The following is a 21,851-nucleotide window of genomic DNA, read 5'->3' on the forward strand; positions in this document are numbered from 1 at the left end:
GCAAGTTCTCATGGATTCATCATCGACCTCATCCGGCGATAATGAACTCATTATTGCTATAGCATTCCAAGTGCACGATTAAGATCGATGCTATGATAGTTTCGTGCTAGGATATCGAGTAATTTATCGCAGCAGAGAAGCTGGACATACGAGACTATACTAAGACTACTTTTTAGAGGCTCCCATATACGGTCCGGCTATCTTTCGGCACAGGTTTGTAATTAGTGAATATGTTTTTCGGCCCTTATTTTTTATCCTCCCATCTCATTTTATTATTATTTCTACGTAGATTTAGAATGACTCGTTCTCGGTTTCTTTGTATAGTGCATTATGTAGTATAGCATAATAGCTATTTCGTGCAGAATAAATAGTATTGGGGTTCTTGGGTTATCTCCTTTGCAGAAGATTACAACTGCGTTTCGAATGCTAGCTTATGGAGTACCAGCGGATGCTACTGATGAATTTATTCGGATTGGAGAAGGTACTGCTATAGAGAGTCTTAAAAGATTTGTACAAACTGTTGTGAAAGTCTTTAGAGATGAGTAACTGAGATCTTCAAATAATATTGATACTGCTAGGTTACTTAAAATGGAAGAGGCAAGAGGTTTTCACGGTATGTTAGGGAGCATAGATTGCATGTATTGGAAATGGAAAAATTATCCTGTAGCATGGCAAGAAATGTATACTAGCCATGTGCATGAGTCCACAATTATTCTAGAAGCCGTTGCTTCATAAGATATTTGAATTTAGCACGTTTTCTTTGATTTACCAAGGTCTCACAATGATATTAATGTTCTTCACCGTTCCTCTCTATTTGTAAAGCTAGTCGAAAGACAAGCTCTATAAGTAAATTACACCATCAATAATCATAACTATACAATAGGTTATTACCTGACAGATGGCATACATCCACCATGAACAACATTCATGAAGACAATACCATCTCCATAAGAAAATAAGAAAAAAAAACTTTTCTTATAAGTTCAAGAAGGTGCTAGGAACCATCTTAATTGCACAATATGAACGCTGCCACATCAATATATCTATCAATTAACTACATCATGATCCGAAGTCTCATGAGGAAAGGCGGTCTCATTCCAAAGAGACGAATCATTGGACCATTTCCAACCGTAACGAGTACTAGTGTCGTAACGATGCCCTCCAACCGTATCTAGAGGATGATGATCCACAGAGAGACTTTGCAAAGTATAGCCCACTGAAGTTATGGCAGAGATCCTCTGCTCTATACCAAGAAAGGGAGCTTGATATGTACATGAAGCATTTGTTCTGAACAGGACTGCTTTGCCAACCCTCAGAGTATGATGCTACACAAAAAAGAACATTGTTAATGTTAGAGCCCGCAAATTTACTGGGAGCCGTCAATGAATTGGTTATTAAAACAGTAATATGAAGTTGCACACATAGTTGATAGCCTTTTCTGCGGTAGCAAGTCTGACTTGTTTTGATAAACTGAATGCGAGGTTTTGCCAAGTGCAGGTCAGGATGCAATGTCACAAAATCACACTATGACCAAACTGTCAAAAAGAAGGAAATGAAGTATTAAAGGATTGTTCTGGTCCTCATTTAATTTCTATGGGAGAAAAAAAAACATCTTTTGGTTGGAAGTTGCGATTAAAAGACTGATTGTACCTCCATTTTTTTTTGTCCGGTCAGATTTTTTTAAAAATCCCCATCAGGCCATCCGATAGGTAGCATACACACTTTACGAGCAAGAAAATATGTCAAATTGGCACATTATATCATGACAAACAATACTACATCTCAGTTGATGACGCAATTTACGCAACGAAATAGGCAAACCCTGAGCTGGCTCGTAAAAATTGTCCGTAGAATTAAGAAAGAAAAACAAGAAATGATGAATCTAGCTGCATGTACATGCCAAACAAGAAACAGAAAAGGAGAGGGAGACCTATAGCTTCGAGCCAGCGCAGGGGTGGCAACGGAGAGCACGAAGCAGGCGACGAAGATGGAGAGGCGGCGCCATTGCCGCCGACCGCCGTCGTGGCTGCAGCGGAGGCAGCTTACTCTTTCCACCACCAGACAAGCTCCATCATACCCACCACCCCAATAGGCCAGCATGGGCCAGCTTCTCGGAGCACCGGAGCTCGAAATCCGACGATCTGAAGCTCAATCCGCTGCGCGGTTGGCGCCAGTGCCGGCCCCACGAGCAGCTCCATCAAATCCGAAAAATCCAAAGGATGATTTAACGGAGCAGCGCACAAAAGTGAATCCATGGCGCGGCGGCACTCGACTCGCATAGACGGTCGTGTCGGCGACGAGCCAAGGATGATTTGACGGAGCTACAAAGTTCGGATGGTCACATGAGCGGATGCGAGCGACCAACGATTAGAGGATGGCGTGAAAGGAGAGACATGTTAGATTTAGAGGATGGCGTGGGGGAGAGACACGCTAGATTTAGCGTGCGAGAGAAGGAAGATGACGAGGCCGGTAAAAACGTGTGCTCGATGGCGAGTCTGTTGGAGAAAAAAAAAAGTGTTATTTTTGACGATTCAATCGTATGACAGTGTGTGTTGATGACACTCTTGAAGATACTCTTAGAAATACAATACTAGTAATGTACAAGTTTGCAACATATATTTGAACTTTGAAGTGTCTTTGAATGAAACGGACATGCTTGGAACATAGCATGCAGGCCTAACTGTTGATTTGACCGGTGACTCCACTTGTGCATGCGTGTGTACGTGATGCCTGCAGCCACAGGGCCTGCCTCTGCGTGTGTCGCGTCGGTGCCGTCCAGCGCGCATACGCATGTGGCACGAGCCGTGCAATGCAGGCATTCCCATGCCGTAGCACGTGTGAGCTCCACCTCTATGCAACGTTGGGAAGCCGGCCATGTCGCAGACTCGCAGCACGGGCACACGATCCCACACACTGACGCCATCAATGGTGACACAGGAAGCTAGTAATATTCTTCTCATTATTTCCTCTACTTTTTACACAAACACAACGCCCACTTGCTCATGCCTCAAACACAAACCAAAGGCAATACTAAACAGTTAAACACATCACCACCCTGTAATCTGATAAACTAATCTGTAAACTAGCTCCATTTTTTTCGCATGAACAGGCGAGCACAACCGGTAGAAAAAAAAAGAAGAGTTCAGGGAGCTCTGAACCAAGCAAAAGGGGAAACAGCAACTGGACATGTCTGAAACTCATTTATCAGTATCTTCTGTGCCGCGCCATGCTACGCGTGCATCGTCGCCGTCTTCTTGAAGTCGATCTTGTCCACCTTCACCTCGCCGTCGATCAGCTCGTAGACGTACACCACCACGCGGAGGCCGTCGACGTCCATCAGCACAAAGCTCGGGTTCACGTCGTAGGTGATGCTGCTGTAGGCGCCCGTGGCGGAGCCGGGGTTGATGACCACCCCGCCCTCGTGCTTGTAGGCCTTGAACTGGTGGGTGTGCCCCGTGACGAGGATGTCCACGTCCAGCTGCCGCTGCAGCATCGCTAGGGAATCCAAGTCGCCCCATGGAACAACCTGATGATGTTCAGGTAGAAGGTAAGTCTGGAGAATATAGACTTCACAGTTAATGACACACTGCATAAGAACAACTCAACATTCAACAATGACACTGGAATTCAAGATTTACATTATGCTCAGTAAAGCAGTATGGCTACAAAAGATGAAGTACAAAGTGAAAGAGGATAATGGACTATAATGTGTGATATGCGGTGCGCAAGACATGGTGAATGCACTGGAGGATGCAATGAACCAACATCGTGCATGATTCTCCAGAAGTAAAGTTCAAGACACCAATTATGGAATTTTTGTGGACAGGCTTGATGTCCCCAAGGAGGGAGAATCAAATCACTTTATGGATATGGACAGTGGAAAATAAATCATTCTGACTTCCGCAAGACCTCCATCAGCCATTCAAACTTTACAAAACTATCTATGTTCTTTGAATCAAACCCTATACCATTTGAAGATGCATTGACTGCTGCTATATTGCAACGCCTCAACCATGTGTTTCGTTGCAAAAGTTGAACCAGTTGAATGTTACAGTTTATGCTTTATGAACTCAGCATTTGGAAAAGAGCTAGACAGTTGACCTTACAAATGACACTGAAGCCAAGCCACAGGGTTATCTTCAAGCTTTTCAATAGTGAAGCACCTAATTCAGTAATTCTATAACTAAAAGTCACAACTCATCTCACTGGAAAATTGGGAAACAAATTGCCACATTAGAGAGATACAAAAAGCCAAGTGTTTATTTTCATTTTTGCTTTAAAAATGGCCAAAAATGTTCATTTCATCACCAATCAAATTCCACATTGATGATGCCTAGTGCAGATCAGGTTGGGAGAGAAGTACAAAATTGAATGTTGCTTGTGTCTACGCACTAGGCAGACCCTGGTTTTCATTCTGAAAATACAGAGAATTACTGCTTCACTGATATTAAGAACCTCAGAAAGAAAATTCTCCCAAGTAATTATGAATGAATAATCCATGATGACAGGATAGTTGGAGGTACTTGCTAAGAAGTGTCAATTCTACGCACAGGACATGGATATGCTAATGTACAGAGGACAAAAATGATCACGGAGCCTGTGCTAAAGCGAGATCACTTAACACACACAAAGATTTATAAGTGATTTCACTTCATCCAACGAAAAACACAGTCCAGTATCAAGAATATGCAGACAGCAGCGAGACATTTCATCACTCATCAGCACAGAACAATGCAGCATAACTTACCACGTTAATGAACATGATCTCATGTGAAATAATTTCTACACATGATAAAACAATCATAGTTTCTTTTTACATGCCAAGGAGTATGTTTAAGACTAAACTGTATTACCATGGGCACAAAAGTAACAGTTCTCGTAATGAGTCAAAAAACAAACCTGATGACCATGGCACAGCCCAAGCTTGAACTGACCAATTGTAAGTGTCTTAGTCTCTGGGTACCGAGCATCCTCATCATATTCACCTCTGGTAATATGGAGATCAGGGCAAAGGCTTTTCAGGTAGTCATGAACTTCCTAGATGGAAATAATAAAATTTATCAGTCCATACTTCATCATAATAAAAACACACAGTTCATACAAGTCATCAATCTGCATTAGAAAATTTTCCATTAGAAAAAGGGGAAAACCACAACCTGGAACTAAAGTCCTATTGAAACAATGACAAGTTGAATAATGCAATACCAAGTCTCATAATAGGAATAACCCAATACATGAAAGTATACAAAAATCAAACATTCCTTGACAAGGATAGCATAATCATTCATTGTGTGAAAAAAGATTTGCAATGCCCCACGGTTAGAACTGTCATCTCATCATGTTAAGTGCCCATCGACACATTTTATCTTTCTTTGTATCTTCCAACAAATGTAGGAAGTAGAAAAAGACTCCCACCCACACACAGCATTTTTTTTAATAAAAATAAAACCAACTTCATCAAGATGGAATGCAGTTTTCCTCTTCTGTTCATTTTTTTAGAAAAATCTTGTAACCAAATATTAAGCTAGAAACACTTCTACTAGGTGGAGTTTCAGTCAGTGTTTAACAATCCTGTGTATTAGGGCTTGATGCACAAGATTTACCTCAGCATGCCTCCCAAATATGCGAACAGAGTATCGCTCTTGGTCTATGTATGGTTTCAACACATCATTGACAGGGCAGCAAGACAAGACAGACAAATTCGATACTCTTGCCAACATAGCAAATTTAGACATTAGAATTTGGTGTATTTGGCATGTAACATAGCCTACGATTTATACAAAAAGGATGACAGTAAATTTTAATAGAAAAATTGCAGCTGACATATGCTCTATATTTTTGTTTCCAAAATCAAGATCAAGGTTATTATGGCAGTGTGGCGACCCACCACCTTCACACCTTTGTATCGCTTATGGTGCGCGGTGTGGCGACGCCATACGAGCTAAAGGAACACCAAAACAACAGCAGGGAGGATGAAAAAAAAAAAGAAAAAGGAGAAATGAGAAAAGGGGAAATGAGAAGGGAGGAGGGTTGGCCCAACCCACCAGCCTATATATCACATATACATCAGAGAATAAAAGGAAAAGAGAGGTGATATAGGCCACTACACAGATCAGCCCAATACCTCTTAGAAGCCCAACAGCCAATCTTAACACTTCCCCCTTTCATGACCTAACAGCACCACCAAGCAGACTGCAGCCGCCACTTCAATTGAAGGCACTAGATCTAGATCGATGCTTTCTTCTCCTGCATCCATCCCTCTTCCTCTTCCATAGATCTTGATCACCCCAATACCCTCGTCGAGCTTGCTTCTCCTCCCTCTTCTACAGTTCTGGATGAGAGCTCCATCCTCAGGGAGGATGCAACGGGCAAAATGGAGCTGGAAGTGGCAGAATGGACCTGTGAACGGTGGAAGATCGAGTCGGTGAAGGTCATCGATGACGAAATTATCCATTTGCCTGCGCCGGGCGCCACAGGGCTTCTTCTTGCCACAGGACGCCACATAGACGCCACGGCAACACCATACCACTATGGCAGACACCATACACGCCCAAACCGTGGCGTCGCCGTGGCGAGCTACTGTTTCTCGCCATGACAATATATCACCAATATGGAGACGCCTTAATAACTATGATCAAGATATATGGGCCTCTTTGGCCTAGCTTCAAATTCACCTTCTGTGACATTCCAAGCCAAAGCTAGGCCAAATAGCTGACAGCTTCTTGGGCCTATCCTGCAAGCCTAATTCCAATTTGTACTAGAGGTTTTATATAAGCTGATTTCAGTGGGAGGGTCTTGGGGGGACTTAACTTATAAGCAAACCTATCATAAGCTACTTTATTAGAGAAGCTTAAACTAGGCTAAATAGGACCATACCAACTCGAATGCTTATGTGATGCCAAAAAACTTGAAAATGAATAAAATAGCAATATATGGGATCTGAAGCACTATTCTCTGCAGCTATCCTTGTCAACATGCAAGTCAGTTTTCATGAAACTACTTTCTTCTTTTTCCTTGGAGATGTGAAAGATCAAAGAGAACTTAGAATTGGGTGATTAAGAACCAACCTGCCCATATGTTTACCATCTACTGTCTGAATGGATACATGGGCTACGAACATATTATTGTATGGAGCTCAATGGACCATCGGCAGTTAACTGAATTATCAACCAGAGGACATTGCCAGCTTCCATTCTCCCTCTAAATGTAGTAATCTAGTTCATTTAAATGAAGTGAAAATTCATGAAAAGAAACAAATGTACTTGAAATTTGCAAATTAATATAAAAGACCCATGAGACACAGAGACAGCCCTACTATGCTCAGCATATTGAAAAAGTTTTCTCGCTCAATTGCAGTAAAAGATTAAATGGGAATCAGCAAATTGACAAAGCTTTCTCACACGATTGCAGTAAGACACTAATTATTATATTTCCAATGCTTTAAAAAAAATGGACTGACATTGTAATCATTCTTTGACAAGTTTGAGTAACATTTTTAAGCCAAAGGATCTAGAGTTATTTCTCAAGGAACTAGTCACTCTTGCCTATCGGAATATATAGAATGATTCTGACAAGATTTCTCTAAATATACACAGATGGAACAAACCTCCGCTTAAAGATTTGGAACTTCACAAGGAAAGAGCTCCTCAGAAGATGATATATCTAGATAACTCGTTCTGTATTAGAAAGAGGCTCTCAATAAGGCTTCCAGTCGAATGAATCTCAAATTTCCACCTTTTGGCTTTGACAAGCTAAACTTGGGGTCCTATAGGCTCTTCTGTACAGATTCTTTTTGTGCTTGTCATATTTATTAACTAATTTGTGTCCAATAGGGCTCTCCGGCTCTCTCCCTTACAGTTCTCATAAGAAAAAGTTTCAGAAACATTTCATAAACCTGCACAGGGTGCAGTAACATGTAGATGATCTTTGTTAAAATAAGTTGCTGTAGCCTCCTAAAACATTAGCAGACGACCAACCTTATGAAGAGCAAGAAATAACGACAAATGCGAATGATGAAATGAAAAATATTACAATGAAGATTAGTGGTACAGTGATGCTTTCTAGGTTGTCCATTTGATAAATCTAGCAGTGATAGATATTACACTTGTGCAGTTTAAATTGAAGAAACAATGAACACAATGTAGGTTTCATGTGGTTTCATCAAGGAAAACCTGACCAAAAAACTGATCCAGAGAATGAAAGCTGATGTCCTTTCTGTAAAACATTTTATTTGTAGTTTCAGAAGAATTCTGATTCAATGGTGATTTTTTAAAAGTAAAAAAATAATTATACACATATATAAGCACATTTGTAACCTGTAATAATGTCAACCTGCCTACCAATAGACATGACATTTGCAGAAGAAGAAAACTACAGAGTTTCCTTTAGTTATGATCTTTAGTGGTTATCAAAGTTCTTGCTGGAACAACTCTGCATAGTACTGGAGCAAGGTAAGTCAGCAGTAACAATGTTGATTAGAAAGGAAGCTTATTGAAATTGCATAATGTCTAGTAGACTTTGATATAGGAAACAACTGAACATACTGCCTATTGAGAGTTTGCCATTCACAGTTTCTCATAAAAATTGGACATAGAGATCTATAATAATAATAATCAAGATATAAGATGCAACCTTTTGTGCACTGGAGATCTTAAAGTTAAATAAGAGCAAAAAATTCAAGAGGCTATCTTTTGACAGAGCATCAACAATAGGATGCGATCTACCAAGAGGACCCAAAAAGGTTAAACAAAGTCAAGTTCACTACGTTAACTTAACATTCCTGATCTCATATGTTAACAGGCCATTGATACTACACTAGCACACCTATAAATAAATTTTCAACAGGAATGCTGAATGCATAGTTAGATATCCTGAGTGTTCCAACAGTAGAAGTTAGCCTACTACAACGAGGTGTTTGGTTATTCTTTTCCGGAACACATCGAATTCGGTAACAGTTGTAGAAGTTACTATCTCTTAGTTTGCGTATAGCTAATGCTGGATGGTTGCCCTAAATTCAACAAAGTCGTGTGCGCCGATCATTAATTGGTTTCATTGAAAAGAAACATCTCAAGATCACGTTCGGTCTAAAACTTTGCCCTGTGTAGGCACGGTGCTCTTTCCCTCCGTGAGCTCAAATCGCCGCACCTAAGCAGCTCAACCGTACAAACAAACAACCGCAAGCAGATTCATCCTCCGATACCGCTAATCCCAACCCAGCATCCAGGAACCGAAAAGACTCCTCTCCGGAATACGCCAACCAGATTGGTCACAGGTAGGCGGACTGAGAAAGAGAGAGGATCGAAGAGGAATCGCGGCGAGGAATCTAACCTTGATGCAGAGGTTCCCAGTGCAGATGATGTGCTGGATTTTGCCAGGCACGAGCATGGACTTGAACTTGGCGGGCAGGTCGGGCGCCCGGCGCGGGATGTGCAGATCCCCCAGCGCAAGCACTAGCACCATCCTCCTCCCCTTCTCCCTCCTCCTCACCCTCTTCTTCTCCGCCTCTACCCAACGATCCGCGTCTCACACCTCAGGTCAGCTCTCTCTGTCTGCTCGAGCTGCTCACCATGATCCGAGTCAAAACGTCAAATACCCACCTCGACCCCCCACGCGAACAAGATCGGTTCCCTATTCCTCGTTTCAGATGCGAGCGACGGAGGAAGAGGGGCGAGCACGTAGGGCCGGGATGCGGGGCCGTGGGCCCACAGGCTAGTGGCGGGCCTTGTGGCTCGCTCTTATGGTGGTAATGGGATCTGGGTTCTATGAAAACAAATTTTAATAGGATGAGTTCTTAAAAAAAATGTTATTCTCTATTATGATCTCATTTCTCTTTTTCATCTTTAATTTAGTTGTTGGATCAGAGAATATGTGATTAGATTAGAGTCTTACGGAGGTCTTTAATAAAAATGTCCTATAGAATTTGCTTCCGGTTCTATACTCTATGGGTTTGGGTTTAGATCTGCCAACTGGTCTGACAGGTCGGGTATCTGAATAGGGTAAGATCGGGTTTGGGTTTTACATTTCGTCCGAGTGTGCTGTCACACCCCAAAATTTCTATTTTAGATTGTGAGCATTTTAAAACAATAAAATAACATTCTTCTTGAAATTTGAAATTTTTCCAAAAATTTTAGAGTTTAAAAAGAATTTATTTTGTGTGATGAAAAATGTATTTATAAAATATTAGAATAGGTTAATGAATTTTAAGGTTGGACAAATCTTTGTTCTATTTTTTCCAATATCATCCAAAAATCCTCTGTGGACAATCTCATCTCACGTTCTTTTAATCCAACCCAACGTACACTGCATTTCCTCAATATTTTCTCTCCAGCCCGTGGCTCCAAACCAGCAACTTGCTATCAACATTGCATCACGTTGGATTACTAGTAGGAGTGCATGATGGCTCACATGTGTGCTAAAGCCAGCCCAAACTAGCCCTCTTGCATGTGCATATACCTGATCATTTTCATTCACCTCCAATCGACATCGTCCCTTCGTATGGCAGCCATAGCCGGTCAACTAAGCTCGAGTAAGTGCTCAATCAAAACGCCTGGACATCCATCAAGTAAGTAAAACCGGTGATCACTCCATCCTATTTCAATTCTTAGCATTCAAAGTGGAAACCGCCGCTTTAATGGTCATATATGGCGATTGAAGCCGGCAGCCATTACTCCTTATCGCTTAGCCTTATCTTCTCGCGTAGTTTCGAAATTCAAAACAGCCTCAAATACAAATCTTTACAATATCAAAGTGTTTGGTCTCATCGAGATCTTCGATTTGCACCTATGAAAGTTCTCATTTGGATAATGGAGGTAGGAGTTATAGCCATCAAAATCAATGCTGCACAGATTGGGTTGAATTCAAACATTTTATATTGTGATGCAGTTTAGGAAATCAAGATGGTGTTTTCAGAAATTCCTAGGAATATCAAAGTTGTAGATATTTTTGAGTAATATAAGATAGAGTCCAAAAATGTCCAATTTGGAGTTATGACGGTGGAGTAATCGTCCTCGAACCAGAGCCATCCGTTTCATCTTCCATCCGTTTGTTTTATCTTCCACATCCAGTCGATTCCCCTCCCCACTTCAATCCCAGCCGCACCAAGCCCTAGAAATAGGACCAGCATGTCCTCCCCTACCCCTCCAAAGCCCTACCACGCCGCTAGGCTGCTGCCATGGTTCGTCGTTCTCGCTGCAAGTCGTGTCCAGCCATGTCGTCGCCGGTTGGCATCCGCGTTCCCGATGATCCGTCCAGGTAAAAACCTTGATCTTTCACCAAGATGTGCCACAGATCGTCCCTCACCATAACCCAAAACCGTTTAGCAAGAAGAACAAAGAAGCCGCTGGGATCTACGTCACCGTGCCGCTGCCCCATGTCTGGCCGCGTCCAGGATGCGAAACGAGGAATCCATCGGCGTTCCCGATGATCCAGTTAAGATTCGGCTACGCCACCCGTGTTACCATGTAGAACTTCAAGGGAACCTCAGTATCCTTGAAAGGCTCGGCCAAATCTTCATCGGCGCAACAGAAACGCGAGCCACACTTCTAACATCGCACGTCATCGCCGCTGTCGTTCGCCACCTCGACGACCACTCCCCGATCGTTGCAGCAAGGTGAGGACTCAAACCAGTCCTTTCCCCTCCTATTTCCCCTGTATGGATGCCATTTGTGAGCCCTAACTGAACCCCTAGCCTGGCCAGGGCCCTCGATGCATCGCCACGGCCGTCGCTATCACGTACAGCCGCTGGTTGGCATCGGCGTTCCCCGACTGATCATAGATCGGATCTCTATGCCCTTTGACCAACACGTGCCCCTGGATATCCCACATACCCTTACCAAACCGTTCGGCTATTAGAGCACCGACACCGTCGGGATCACAATCGCCGTGGCCGCTGCCTAGTTTGGAGTTCTACGCATACAACGCGGGTTCAGATCGCGTTCCCCGGTGTACTAGCACTCCAATTGACGAGTCCTTTGGTCGAGATATGCCTCTGCTAGTCCTCTACATCCTCCCAAAATCAGTTTGTCCAAAGCTGCAATAGAGCCCCCGTTCTTGATATCGCATTACCTGTTGCCCAGTGCCACACACGTCCTGCGTACCTAGAATGTCAGCCGCCTTCCCCGGCGAACCGAAGCTCCAATCACCGAAGCCCAGTGTCGATGTCAGTGGCCACACGCCCGATCGCCACCTCCGACAAAACCCGATCCCCTCCGCCGTGGACGCACCTCCGCGTGTCGCCACCGAGGTGAGCACCATCTCAAGTCCACGGCAACTTGGTCGCCTGTTCTGAGCCGACTGCTATCGCCACTGAGCCGCTCCATGCCGGCGACGTCGAGAGCCCACCACCGGCCATCGCCCTGTTTCGCTCTCTCTATCTTCTCTGTTGGTATGCGCAATTGCAGGAAACCCCCTCCCTTTCTCTCTTTAATTTCTATCCTTATCTCCTATTTAGGATGTTTACATGTTAGCGCCTGTCTTCTATAGTCAATCCTGTTCCAGCTCTTATAATTCAACTAGAGTTCATCATCCCAAACCTTGTTCAGCGAGTTTATACTGTCATCCTATTCAACAAGTTCCAACTGTTCATACCTGTTCATGCCAGTCTATCAAAATTAGTCACGTCGGACTATATAATCTCTAAGTATTGTTTTAATAATGGAATCCATATTAAAATGCTTCAACATGTAGGGCCCGCATGTCGTTACACATACGCTATGGATTCGAGGTGTTAAAATAATATGCTAGAATTATATTGGATATCGCGCGCTAATATTCCCGGACGTCCTTTCACACCTTTTTCCAGCAAACCCCATATTTCCTTACGCCACCGTCACGCCGTCGCATGTATCCAGTCTTTTATTCCTTTCCCTGCCGATATCATGCCATCACCATAGTTAGGGTTTTCCTTCGACAAATAATGTCATAAATCCGTCGAGAATATTTTTTAGAGAATATTCTGTCTCATTTTTCTTTCAACCCTAATTTAATCTTCTGAGAGCCTATTCTCCTCCGGTTGAACTCTGATTTGAGCAGTTCTTGCACCCAAATTCTTCTAAAATTATATCCTATCCAACCATAGTATTTTTATGATGTGTTGTCTCTATTTAGTGTATTGTTTCTTAGTTATTTTGTTCTTTCTCTTTTGTCGATAGATTTTGTGAGCAGAATATGGCATTTCTAGAGATTCGATGAGCTATAAGGTCGAAACTTCAAGATATGCTAGAATCGAGTTTACGAAGATAACTGAGCAGCAGCCAGCCAAGTGTTCTTGCTCATTTTGCACCTATATTAGGGTTTTATGTTAGTTGTTTATCCTTCATTGCATGCTTGTCTAAATTAGAAACCTATGTTAGGGTTTACTAGCTTTGTATGATTATCCTTGTCGCCGTTGATGAATCAAAGGTTATAAAGGGTAGATATGCTAGTCGCTGTCATGGTCGGCTTGTGAGTTAAAACTTAACTAATGTCTATGCAACATGATCAGGAGTGGTAATCCTTTGTAGGAACATGGTATAGGGATCTTAACAGGATGGTTGGTTGAGGATGATGTAAGAAGGCGAATGTGGTTGTTCTTGTGTGGGATCCTAAGGATCGGTTCTTGAAGCCTGTAATCAAGCTAAAGCACAACCATCCACGGGGCCTATATGGGTATGGTCTGGTCAATTAATTAGCCACCCATCCGGGGCTTCTACAGTGATGTAATCACTATTAGCGGTGAAACCTCAGTGGGTGCTTGCAGGTCGATAGGAGCTTTGTAAACGCCTTGTAGTGATCTTCTGGCGACACACCATATGAAGTGTGTACATGCCTGATCAGCACGTTAACATGGAGACTATCACCTGGTAATGCGGGTGATGAAATCATGACCCATGGGGAAAGATGGATAAACTCTGCAGAGTATAAAACTGATCGATCAGTCGTGCTCACGGTCAAGAGCGGCTTAGACTTCTTCTTGATTAATTGGGATCAGGGTTCTGGTATGGATGGTCTGGTAGCTTAGCAATGGGATTACCTGTTGAGTTTGGTAGCTGGATACGGAATATCTAGTGAGCTTAGTAGTCGAATGAAATTCGATGAGCTGTTCCTCTTGTTTAAGTTGTGTCTTCACACTTAGTAAATAGGATGCCTGTTTCTTGGAATTATGAGTTAAGGTTACTTAGTGCAATAAACCAGTGCCTAACCTTTTCTTGACTTAAGTCCTCATATCATACTTTCCTACACTTACGGAGTATGATATATATTCACACTTACTGTTTTCAATAATAAATGTTGCTCAGTTGGAGGAGACTACTTGAAGATCAAGAAAGCTGAAGCCTACAATGAAGACGGAGCGTCCTAGGTTGCGTTGTCACCAGTCGATTGCTTGTGGTGTGCCCAGAGGATCCATAGGAGTCCTCTTGTATTCTTCCGCCACTGCCTTGTAAATTCTGGTAATTATTTCAGTAAAGTTGTTTTGTTCGATATAGAACTATATATCACTAATAATGTCACTGCATGTACAATAAAACTGATCCTAGCATACATATGGAATGCACCTGGTTATTCTTTTGAAAAACCGGGCATGACAGGTGCCCACAGGTCGCCTTGTATAGTAGATGCAGTGCATTGCAGCCCAGCCAACCGCTTTGCAGCCCATCCCACGTCGGTGAAAAACCTAGCTTAGCTTAGGGTTTCCCAGTCCCCGCCGCATCAGTGCATCACACACACCTCATCTCCCATTCATAGCCGCCATCTCTCAAGCTCTCGGCCGCCGCCCGGCTGCCATCTCTCGCCAGCCGCCCCCCGATAGCCATCGCTCGGTCGTTGTCACGCAAGATCTGGGACATCCTCGAGCTCTTCTCCTCCGGTGTCGGGCCCATGCATGCGTCTGTGGCCGTAGGCAAGGTGTGTGTCCTCTCCATCGATGATGGTGTGCGCTCAGTCGACGGGCTCCTCGAGGCGTAGCGCTCTTGTAGCTCAAGGCCACGCTGAGGCAGTGCGCGGGCAGCAAGACCACATGGCTTGCCAACTTCTTTGACATGGATGCAGGCTCGGGCATTGGCGGCGTCCTCACCGCTATGCTGTTTGCGTGGGGCCGTGCGGGAGGCCTATGTACTCGGCTGAGGATGAAAGTTATCGGTGGTTACACTTGAGTCTTTCGTGTAGGTAACATGTTCTTTCATCTAGGAAGGTGTGGTTTTCAGATACAAGTTCTCATGGTTGTAAGCCTTTGGTTTGTAAATCCATGCAGAAGGATTTGTTTTTCTGAGGTAAATCCTCACAAATATCTCCAAAGCACCGGTTCATCTTTGCTGCAAATCTCTGAAAAGATTCGATTTTTGTGAGGTCAATGGACACAAATCTTCCATTGACTCGTGTGATATGCAAATATCTTTCCTTTTCTTCAGCCACTAGCGATTGGCACTGATTCAGTACTGAGAATAGCACTGATAAACTAATTTGGTACAAGTGATTGACACTGATTTATTGTTAGTTCTAATTTTCTGAATCAATATGTTGCATATGCATACTTATTCCATTACGATAATATGTAATACATGATATGTCTGCAATTCTGCGTTACTGGCAATATCTATAATTATTGTACAAACATATTGAATACTGATGTAGATGCATATGGTCTTTAGATGAGTCGATAGTAAATTCTTATAGAACAGATAGATGTTACAAGTTATTGTATGCAGTATGCTGAAGAAATGTTACAGCTAAAAAAACCAATGGACACCCGAAATTTGATGGGCACCCAACGGGTACAGGTTCAGGTGTCAGTTTTCGCCTGTTTACTATTTTGGATTCGGGTCGGATTGAGGCTAGTAGGGTTTTGGGTTGGGTATAATTTTGCTCCACCCAGACTCGACCTGACCCATTGCCAGACCTACTCGCTCGCTTGCTTCGGCGTACAGAGTGCACTGACAAGTGGGTCCATCTGTTATTTTTTTTGGAGGGGAGGTCTATCTCCCATCTGGCCATCTGTTACTCAGGACCTGGGCCGGGCGATTGCTGTTATGTGTCTCCATGTTGGGCTTTAGCTCGCTATATACGAGGGACATGGGATTTGTTTTAAATATTTTTTTATTAAAAAGACCAAAATAGATGCTCATTTTCATATTTGATTAGAACAGGAGCATGTCGCTCAATGTTTGGGCGACATTTAAAAGTCACCCCAAAAGTGGGTGATATTTAAATCAATAGCCCGTTGTTCAGCCGATAAGGTTATATCGCCCACCTTACGGATGAAATTAAAAATTGCCCATTGTACGAACGATAGAATATAATGTGGTTGGCAGGATTCAGCGGTGGGGTGAGATTTAGGAAAAATCTCCAATCGTTAGGTGACAAGGGTGGTGTCACATGCCTGTTGGCCCAATCACCCGGATGTTGGGTGATATTTAGAAAAATCTCCCAACAATCGGGCGATAGGGGGACAGGAGGCTGCACGTATAATAGGCCGGAAAAAATCTCACTTTTATTCAAGAAAAAAGAAAAGGAGGGAGGGGAGGAGAGGAGAAGAGAGGGAAAGGGGAGTTGGAGCCGACACATCGTCCTGCTGTGCCGATAAGTTTTGAAAACCTTGTTCATTGATTTTTGAACTATGTTAGGTTAACCATGTGACTGGGATTAGATACGTAGATATAAATTATAATTAGTTATTGATTAGATCTGTATATGTAAATTAGAATTAATTATAAATTAGATTTATTGATGTAAATTAGAATCAGTTATATGTTAGATCTTAGGCAGATCTTTAGTCGTAATAGTGATATGTAAATTAGGTTGTTAATTGACACCTTGGTAGTTTAGCCATTTTCATCGGATTTGAGTAGTATTTTTCTATTATGATATTTATGTAGTTTTAGTGAGTTCTTTTTTAAATATAAAAGTGACAATAAATACTGGATAATTATTATATCCGGGTACCTCAAGGTTTCACGTAATTTTCGGAGTATATCTTTATCTCCAGGAAGGAGATCTCTGGTTGAAAGGAAACTACCTGTAAGTACTCAGAGTATCCCGTAAACTTGAAGATTTATCTCTAAAAATAGGAAGGAAGACTCTAGAGGATGTATGACACCTATATATATATTAGAAGTCGAAAAAGTTGCTCAAACCTTTCGACAAGCCAGAAAACACCCAAAGCGAAGCAAGTAAGTCGTCGACTAGGTTTACATCCATCTAGGCTAGCCACATACCCCATTGTAACAGGCTCATATCAATACAAGATAAATATGACATATGATTATTATCCTCAATGAGGTCTGAACCTATGTAAAAACCACCGTTTGTTCTCTTGTGATTTGTCTACTTGAAGCATCCCATGCCTCTTCAACAAGTTTGTTAGATCAGCGGTTCACAAATCATCAACAATTGGCACCGTTTGTGGGGATCATGACAATAGATGTTGAAGAGTCTACACAGAAAACGTCATCAGGGTCACCCAAGCCTTCGCCGAGAACTAGTTCTTCGAAAGAGGGGTTCTACGATAACTTTACCCCTCTTCCTAGTGAGCCGATGATCGATCGAGTAAATTTTGACAATGAACTTTCTGGCTGAGGACCTCTAAAGGGGCTTCATGTATCCCTCAATAATCTAATCGGGGGACATCCTGACATCGAACAAATCAGGATCGATCTCCAATCCCCGTGGGAAAAACTCCCGAGGCTATTGGAACCAAGCAAGGAGCCATCAACGGATGTCTGGCTTTCTCTCCAGATTTACGGAACGTAAGCTGGCCGACAAAGTTCCACCCTAGGATAATCGTGAAGTACAACGGAAGCACAAACTCCATTGAGTTTCTCTAGATCTATACCACAGCCATCCAAGCGACTGGTGGGGACGAGAAGGTAATGACAAATTAGCTCTCTACTACCCTTGAAGTGGCAACCATGACATGGTTGACCAACTTATTGCCAGGAATAATCTACTCGTGGGAGCAGCTTTGCAATGTATTCCAAACCAACTTCCAGGGTATATATGTTCACTCCGGCACGAAAAATGATCTCTACTGCTGCGAGCAGATGTGGAATAAAACTTTGCGCGAGGTTGTACACCGCTTCAGTAATATCCGGAACAACATCCCCAAGGTCAGTGACTATGACATCATACAAGCGTTCACTCTTTGGGTCAAGAGCTGGAGATATGTTGAAGACGTCACCATCCAGGAGCTTGAGACAGTCAAGGAGCTCATGAAAATCATCGATGAGTCTGTCAAGGCTGAAGATGTGCTTCTCTTTGTCAAAGAGAAGATGCAGGGCATCAAACGCCCTCAACCCGGGCTCAAAGGCAATAAGGTCAAGACCAAGTGTAAGAAGAACGTCAAGGGAGGTAAGGGCAAGAAAAATAATTATGAGTAAGTTTTTGCAGATTTTCCTAACACTCATCCCAACAAGTGTCTCGGTTCCTCCCAGGGCAAGAACTTTACACCAGGCTCCAGTGAGCGTGACGGTAAGCCTTGGTGCAACCTCCACAAAATTGACAACCATAGCATCCACAAGTGCCGCATCTCGAAAAAGTTGGCCAAGGTAGAGGTCGCAAAACGGCCAAAGGAAAGAAGACCCAGGTCGTGGCCCAGAGTAGGGATATCAGCTCCAGTGGCAGTGAGGATGGCACAGATCCAATGTCTTTTCAGCCGGACAAGAGGACGATCGACCACATGTTCAATGATTCTGCATCCTATGAGTCTAAAAGGCAGTATAAGATGGTAGCCTGAGAAGCCTTAGTGGCCATCCTCAATAGTCATCAGGCCATTAAGTGGTCAAACATCGAGATCTCCTTCGACCAAGACGATTGCCCTCATAACTTTGTACGGCCAGGCTACTACCTGATAGTGGTCTAGCCTACAATAAATAATTGCAGGGTCACTCGAGTTCTTTTCAATGGAGGGTGTTCCCTGAACATCCTCTTCGCTAACGTGCTCGAAGGGATGCAGGTCTCCCAATCTGCTATTAAGTTGATTACTCAAGCCTTCCACGGTATAGTACCTGGATCTTCGGTCATCCCTATCAGCCAGATATCGCTCCATGTTACCTTCAGGAAGCATGATAACCTTTGGACAGAAAAGATTATGTTTAACGTGGTCGACTTTGAGATGACATATAATGCCATCTTGGGAAGACCAACTCTCGTCAAATTCATGGTAGCCATGCATTACGCTTATCAGTGCATGAAGATCCCAGGACTCGAGGGAGTCATCACTGTCCAGGGCTGCCCAAAAGTAGGTCTACACAGTGACAAACGGAGTCTGGACATGGCCACACAACATTATTCCTACAAGGAGACAAAAACTTCGAAGCCTAAGTCCATCGTGAAGTCCCACAGCGAAGTCAAAGCAATTCCTCTAGACGCAATTGAGCCATCCAAGACCGTTCGGATTGGCTCCAACCTAGATCCCAAATAGGAACTCACTCTCATCACATTCCTCTAGGCAAATGTTGATGTATTCGCATGGCAATCATCAGACATGTTTGGGATCCCCAGGGGGGTGGTTGAGCACAAACTAGCTATCTGGTCCAATGCAAAGCCGGTCAAGCAGAAACTCTAACGGTTCACGCCTAACTGGAAAGAAGCCATTAAAGAGGAAATTGAAAGGCTCAGCAAGACGGGTTTTATTCAGGAGGCGGATCACCCCGAGTGGCTTACAAACCCCGTCATGGTTAAAAAATCAAACGACGAATGGTGAATGGGTGTTGACTTCATCAATCTCAACAAAGCCTACCGTACGGATGTTTTTCCTCTGCCATGAATAGATCATATAGTTGACTCCACCTTTAGCTGCGACTATATAAGCCTTCTCGTTGCCCACTCCGGTTATCACCAGATTAGCATGCATCTAGAGGAAGAGGAGATGACCTCCTTTATCACTCCATTTGGAGTCTATTGCTATGTTAAGATGCTCTTCAAATTGAAGAATGTCGGTGCCACATACCAACGGGGAATGAAGATAACACTCCATGATCGGATCGGCCGAAATGTCAAGGCCTACGTCGATGATCTCATCGTCAAAACAAAAATGAAGGAAGATCGCATCTCCGACCTACAAGAAATGTTCAACTACCTGCGCAAGAATCAAATCATGTTGAACCCAGAGAAGTGCACGTTTGGAGTTGATGCAGGGAAACTACTCGGTTACCTAGTGTTTTACCAGGGAATCAAAGTCAATCCTAAGAAGATCAAAACTATTGAACAGATGCAACCTCCCATGTCAGCACAAGAAGTTCAAAGACTAATCAGATGCATGGCAGCACTCAACCGTTCTTTTTTCTTGGCTCAGAGATTGAGGACTTCCCTTCTTCAAGGTACTAAGACAACATGACAAGCTTGAATGTTCAAGAGAGGTAGATAAGGCATTATGAGGCATTCAAAAATTTCAATGTGTATCTTTCTTCCCCTTGTGCTAATCGCTCCCAACCCTAATGAAGATCTTCTCTTATACATCGCGACTAGACCACATGTTGTAAGTGGGGTATTGGTGGTAGAAAGAGAAGTGCAAGACAAACGAGGAAAAGCCAGTGTCCGGTGTACTACATCAGTGAAGTGCTCTACGGTCCTAAAGAGCGCTATTCCCTGGTGTGGAAGCTACCCCTCTCACAAATTGCGATATTATTTCCAGGCTCACAAGATTATCATACCACCAATATTCCCACTCAGCGAGATCCTGTACAACAGAAATGTAATCGGCCGAGTCACCAAGTGGTCAGTTGAACTCGGAGAATTCGACGCTCATCTAATGCCTCGAATAGCAATCATGTCGCAAGTACTCGCCAACTTCATTACCAAATGGACAGAACCTGATCAACCCTAGGATGACTGCGGAAACTTATTGGATGTATGGACTCTATTCTTCAATGGGTCACTCATGCTTCAAGGCGTGGGAGCTATGATTATACTGATATCTCCAACGAGAGAAAGCCTGCAATACGCTTTGCAGATCAATTTTTTGAACACAAATAACGTAGCAGAATATGAGGGTCTGCTCGCTAGATTCCAAGTAGATTCTGCTCTTGGCATTCACTACCTATTTGTGAAAGGGGATTCACAGTTGTTGGTGAAACAAGTTAGCAAGGAGTATCAAATCTCGGATAAGACCATGACAAACTACCTTGTGGACTCGAGGTCAAGTATATCGTAAGGAAGGATAATTGCCTCACCGATAGTCCTTCCCGCCTAGCATCCTCACGATCTCCAGGACAACTCCGAATTTTCATAGAGAAACTCTCAAAGCTGTATGTGAAATCATCAGAAGATACAGTCGAAGGAGTGATGGTCTATGAGACCTATAAACAGCTCTGGGGTTTGCCAGGGACCAACGCCCCAAAAGGAGTCGCGGGAGAACTCGTGGCTTAGCTCAAAAGTGAAGTTTCATGGATGGACCCAATCCGCAAGTACCTTTAAGATCGAGTTGTGCCTGAGGACGATGCACTAACCGAGCAAATTTCCCATTGATCCAAGATGTATACCTTGGTGGATGATGTTCTCTATAGAAGAGGCACTCACAAAGTACTCATGAAATGCATCTCTCCGAAGCAGGGTAGAGAACTACTTGAGAAAATCAATAGATAGGATTGTGGAGATCATGCTTCCTTCCTAACCCTGGTCAAAAAGGCATTCAGACAAGATTTCTATTTGCTTACGACTCTACATGATGTGAGCGAGTTAGTAAAAAAGTGTACGAGCTGTCAATTTCACAACAGGCGAGTACATCAAGCCATTAGAAGTCAAAGAAGTCGCTCAAATCTTTCAACAAGCCAAAAGACACCCAAAGCTAAGCAAGAAAGTCATCAACTAGGTTTAGATCCATCTACGCTAGCCACACACCCTTGTAACAGGCTCAGATAAATACAAGACAAACAAGACGTAGG

General features: G+C 43.2%; 1 protein-coding gene across 1 annotated transcript; it reads right to left on the reverse strand.

Moving 5' to 3' along the window:
• Nucleotides 1-2,942: 2,942 nt before the first annotated feature.
• LOC133918759 (vacuolar protein sorting-associated protein 29) lies at nucleotides 2,943-9,694 on the reverse strand. The gene is made up of 3 exons (XM_062362806.1): nucleotides 9,328-9,694; nucleotides 4,900-5,037; nucleotides 2,943-3,526 (listed from the first exon to the last, which is right to left on the reverse strand). Exons 1-3 carry the CDS (start codon nucleotides 9,457-9,459, stop codon nucleotides 3,230-3,232), a joined length of 567 nt encoding a protein of 188 aa, XP_062218790.1. The 5' UTR covers nucleotides 9,460-9,694; the 3' UTR covers nucleotides 2,943-3,229.
• Between the last annotated feature and the right edge of the window lie 12,157 nt (nucleotides 9,695-21,851).

The sequence above is a fragment of the Phragmites australis genome, chromosome 5 (genome assembly GCF_958298935.1).
Source record: "Phragmites australis chromosome 5, lpPhrAust1.1, whole genome shotgun sequence".
NCBI lineage: Eukaryota > Viridiplantae > Streptophyta > Magnoliopsida > Poales > Poaceae > Phragmites > Phragmites australis.

Bases quoted from the DNA above. Each gene is read 5' to 3' on its own strand.
- LOC133918759 (XM_062362806.1), bottom strand. From the start codon at position 9,459: ATGGTGCTAGTGCTTGCGCTGGGGGATCTGCACATCCCGCGCCGGGCG. The intron at 5,038-9,327 runs GTTAGATTCCTC...ATTTCCATCTAG, and splicing joins CTGGGAACCTCTGCATCAAG to GAAGTTCATGACTACCTGAA. The intron at 3,527-4,899 runs GTTTGTTTTTTG...GAACATCATCAG, and splicing joins GGCTGTGCCATGGTCATCAG to GTTGTTCCATGGGGCGACTT.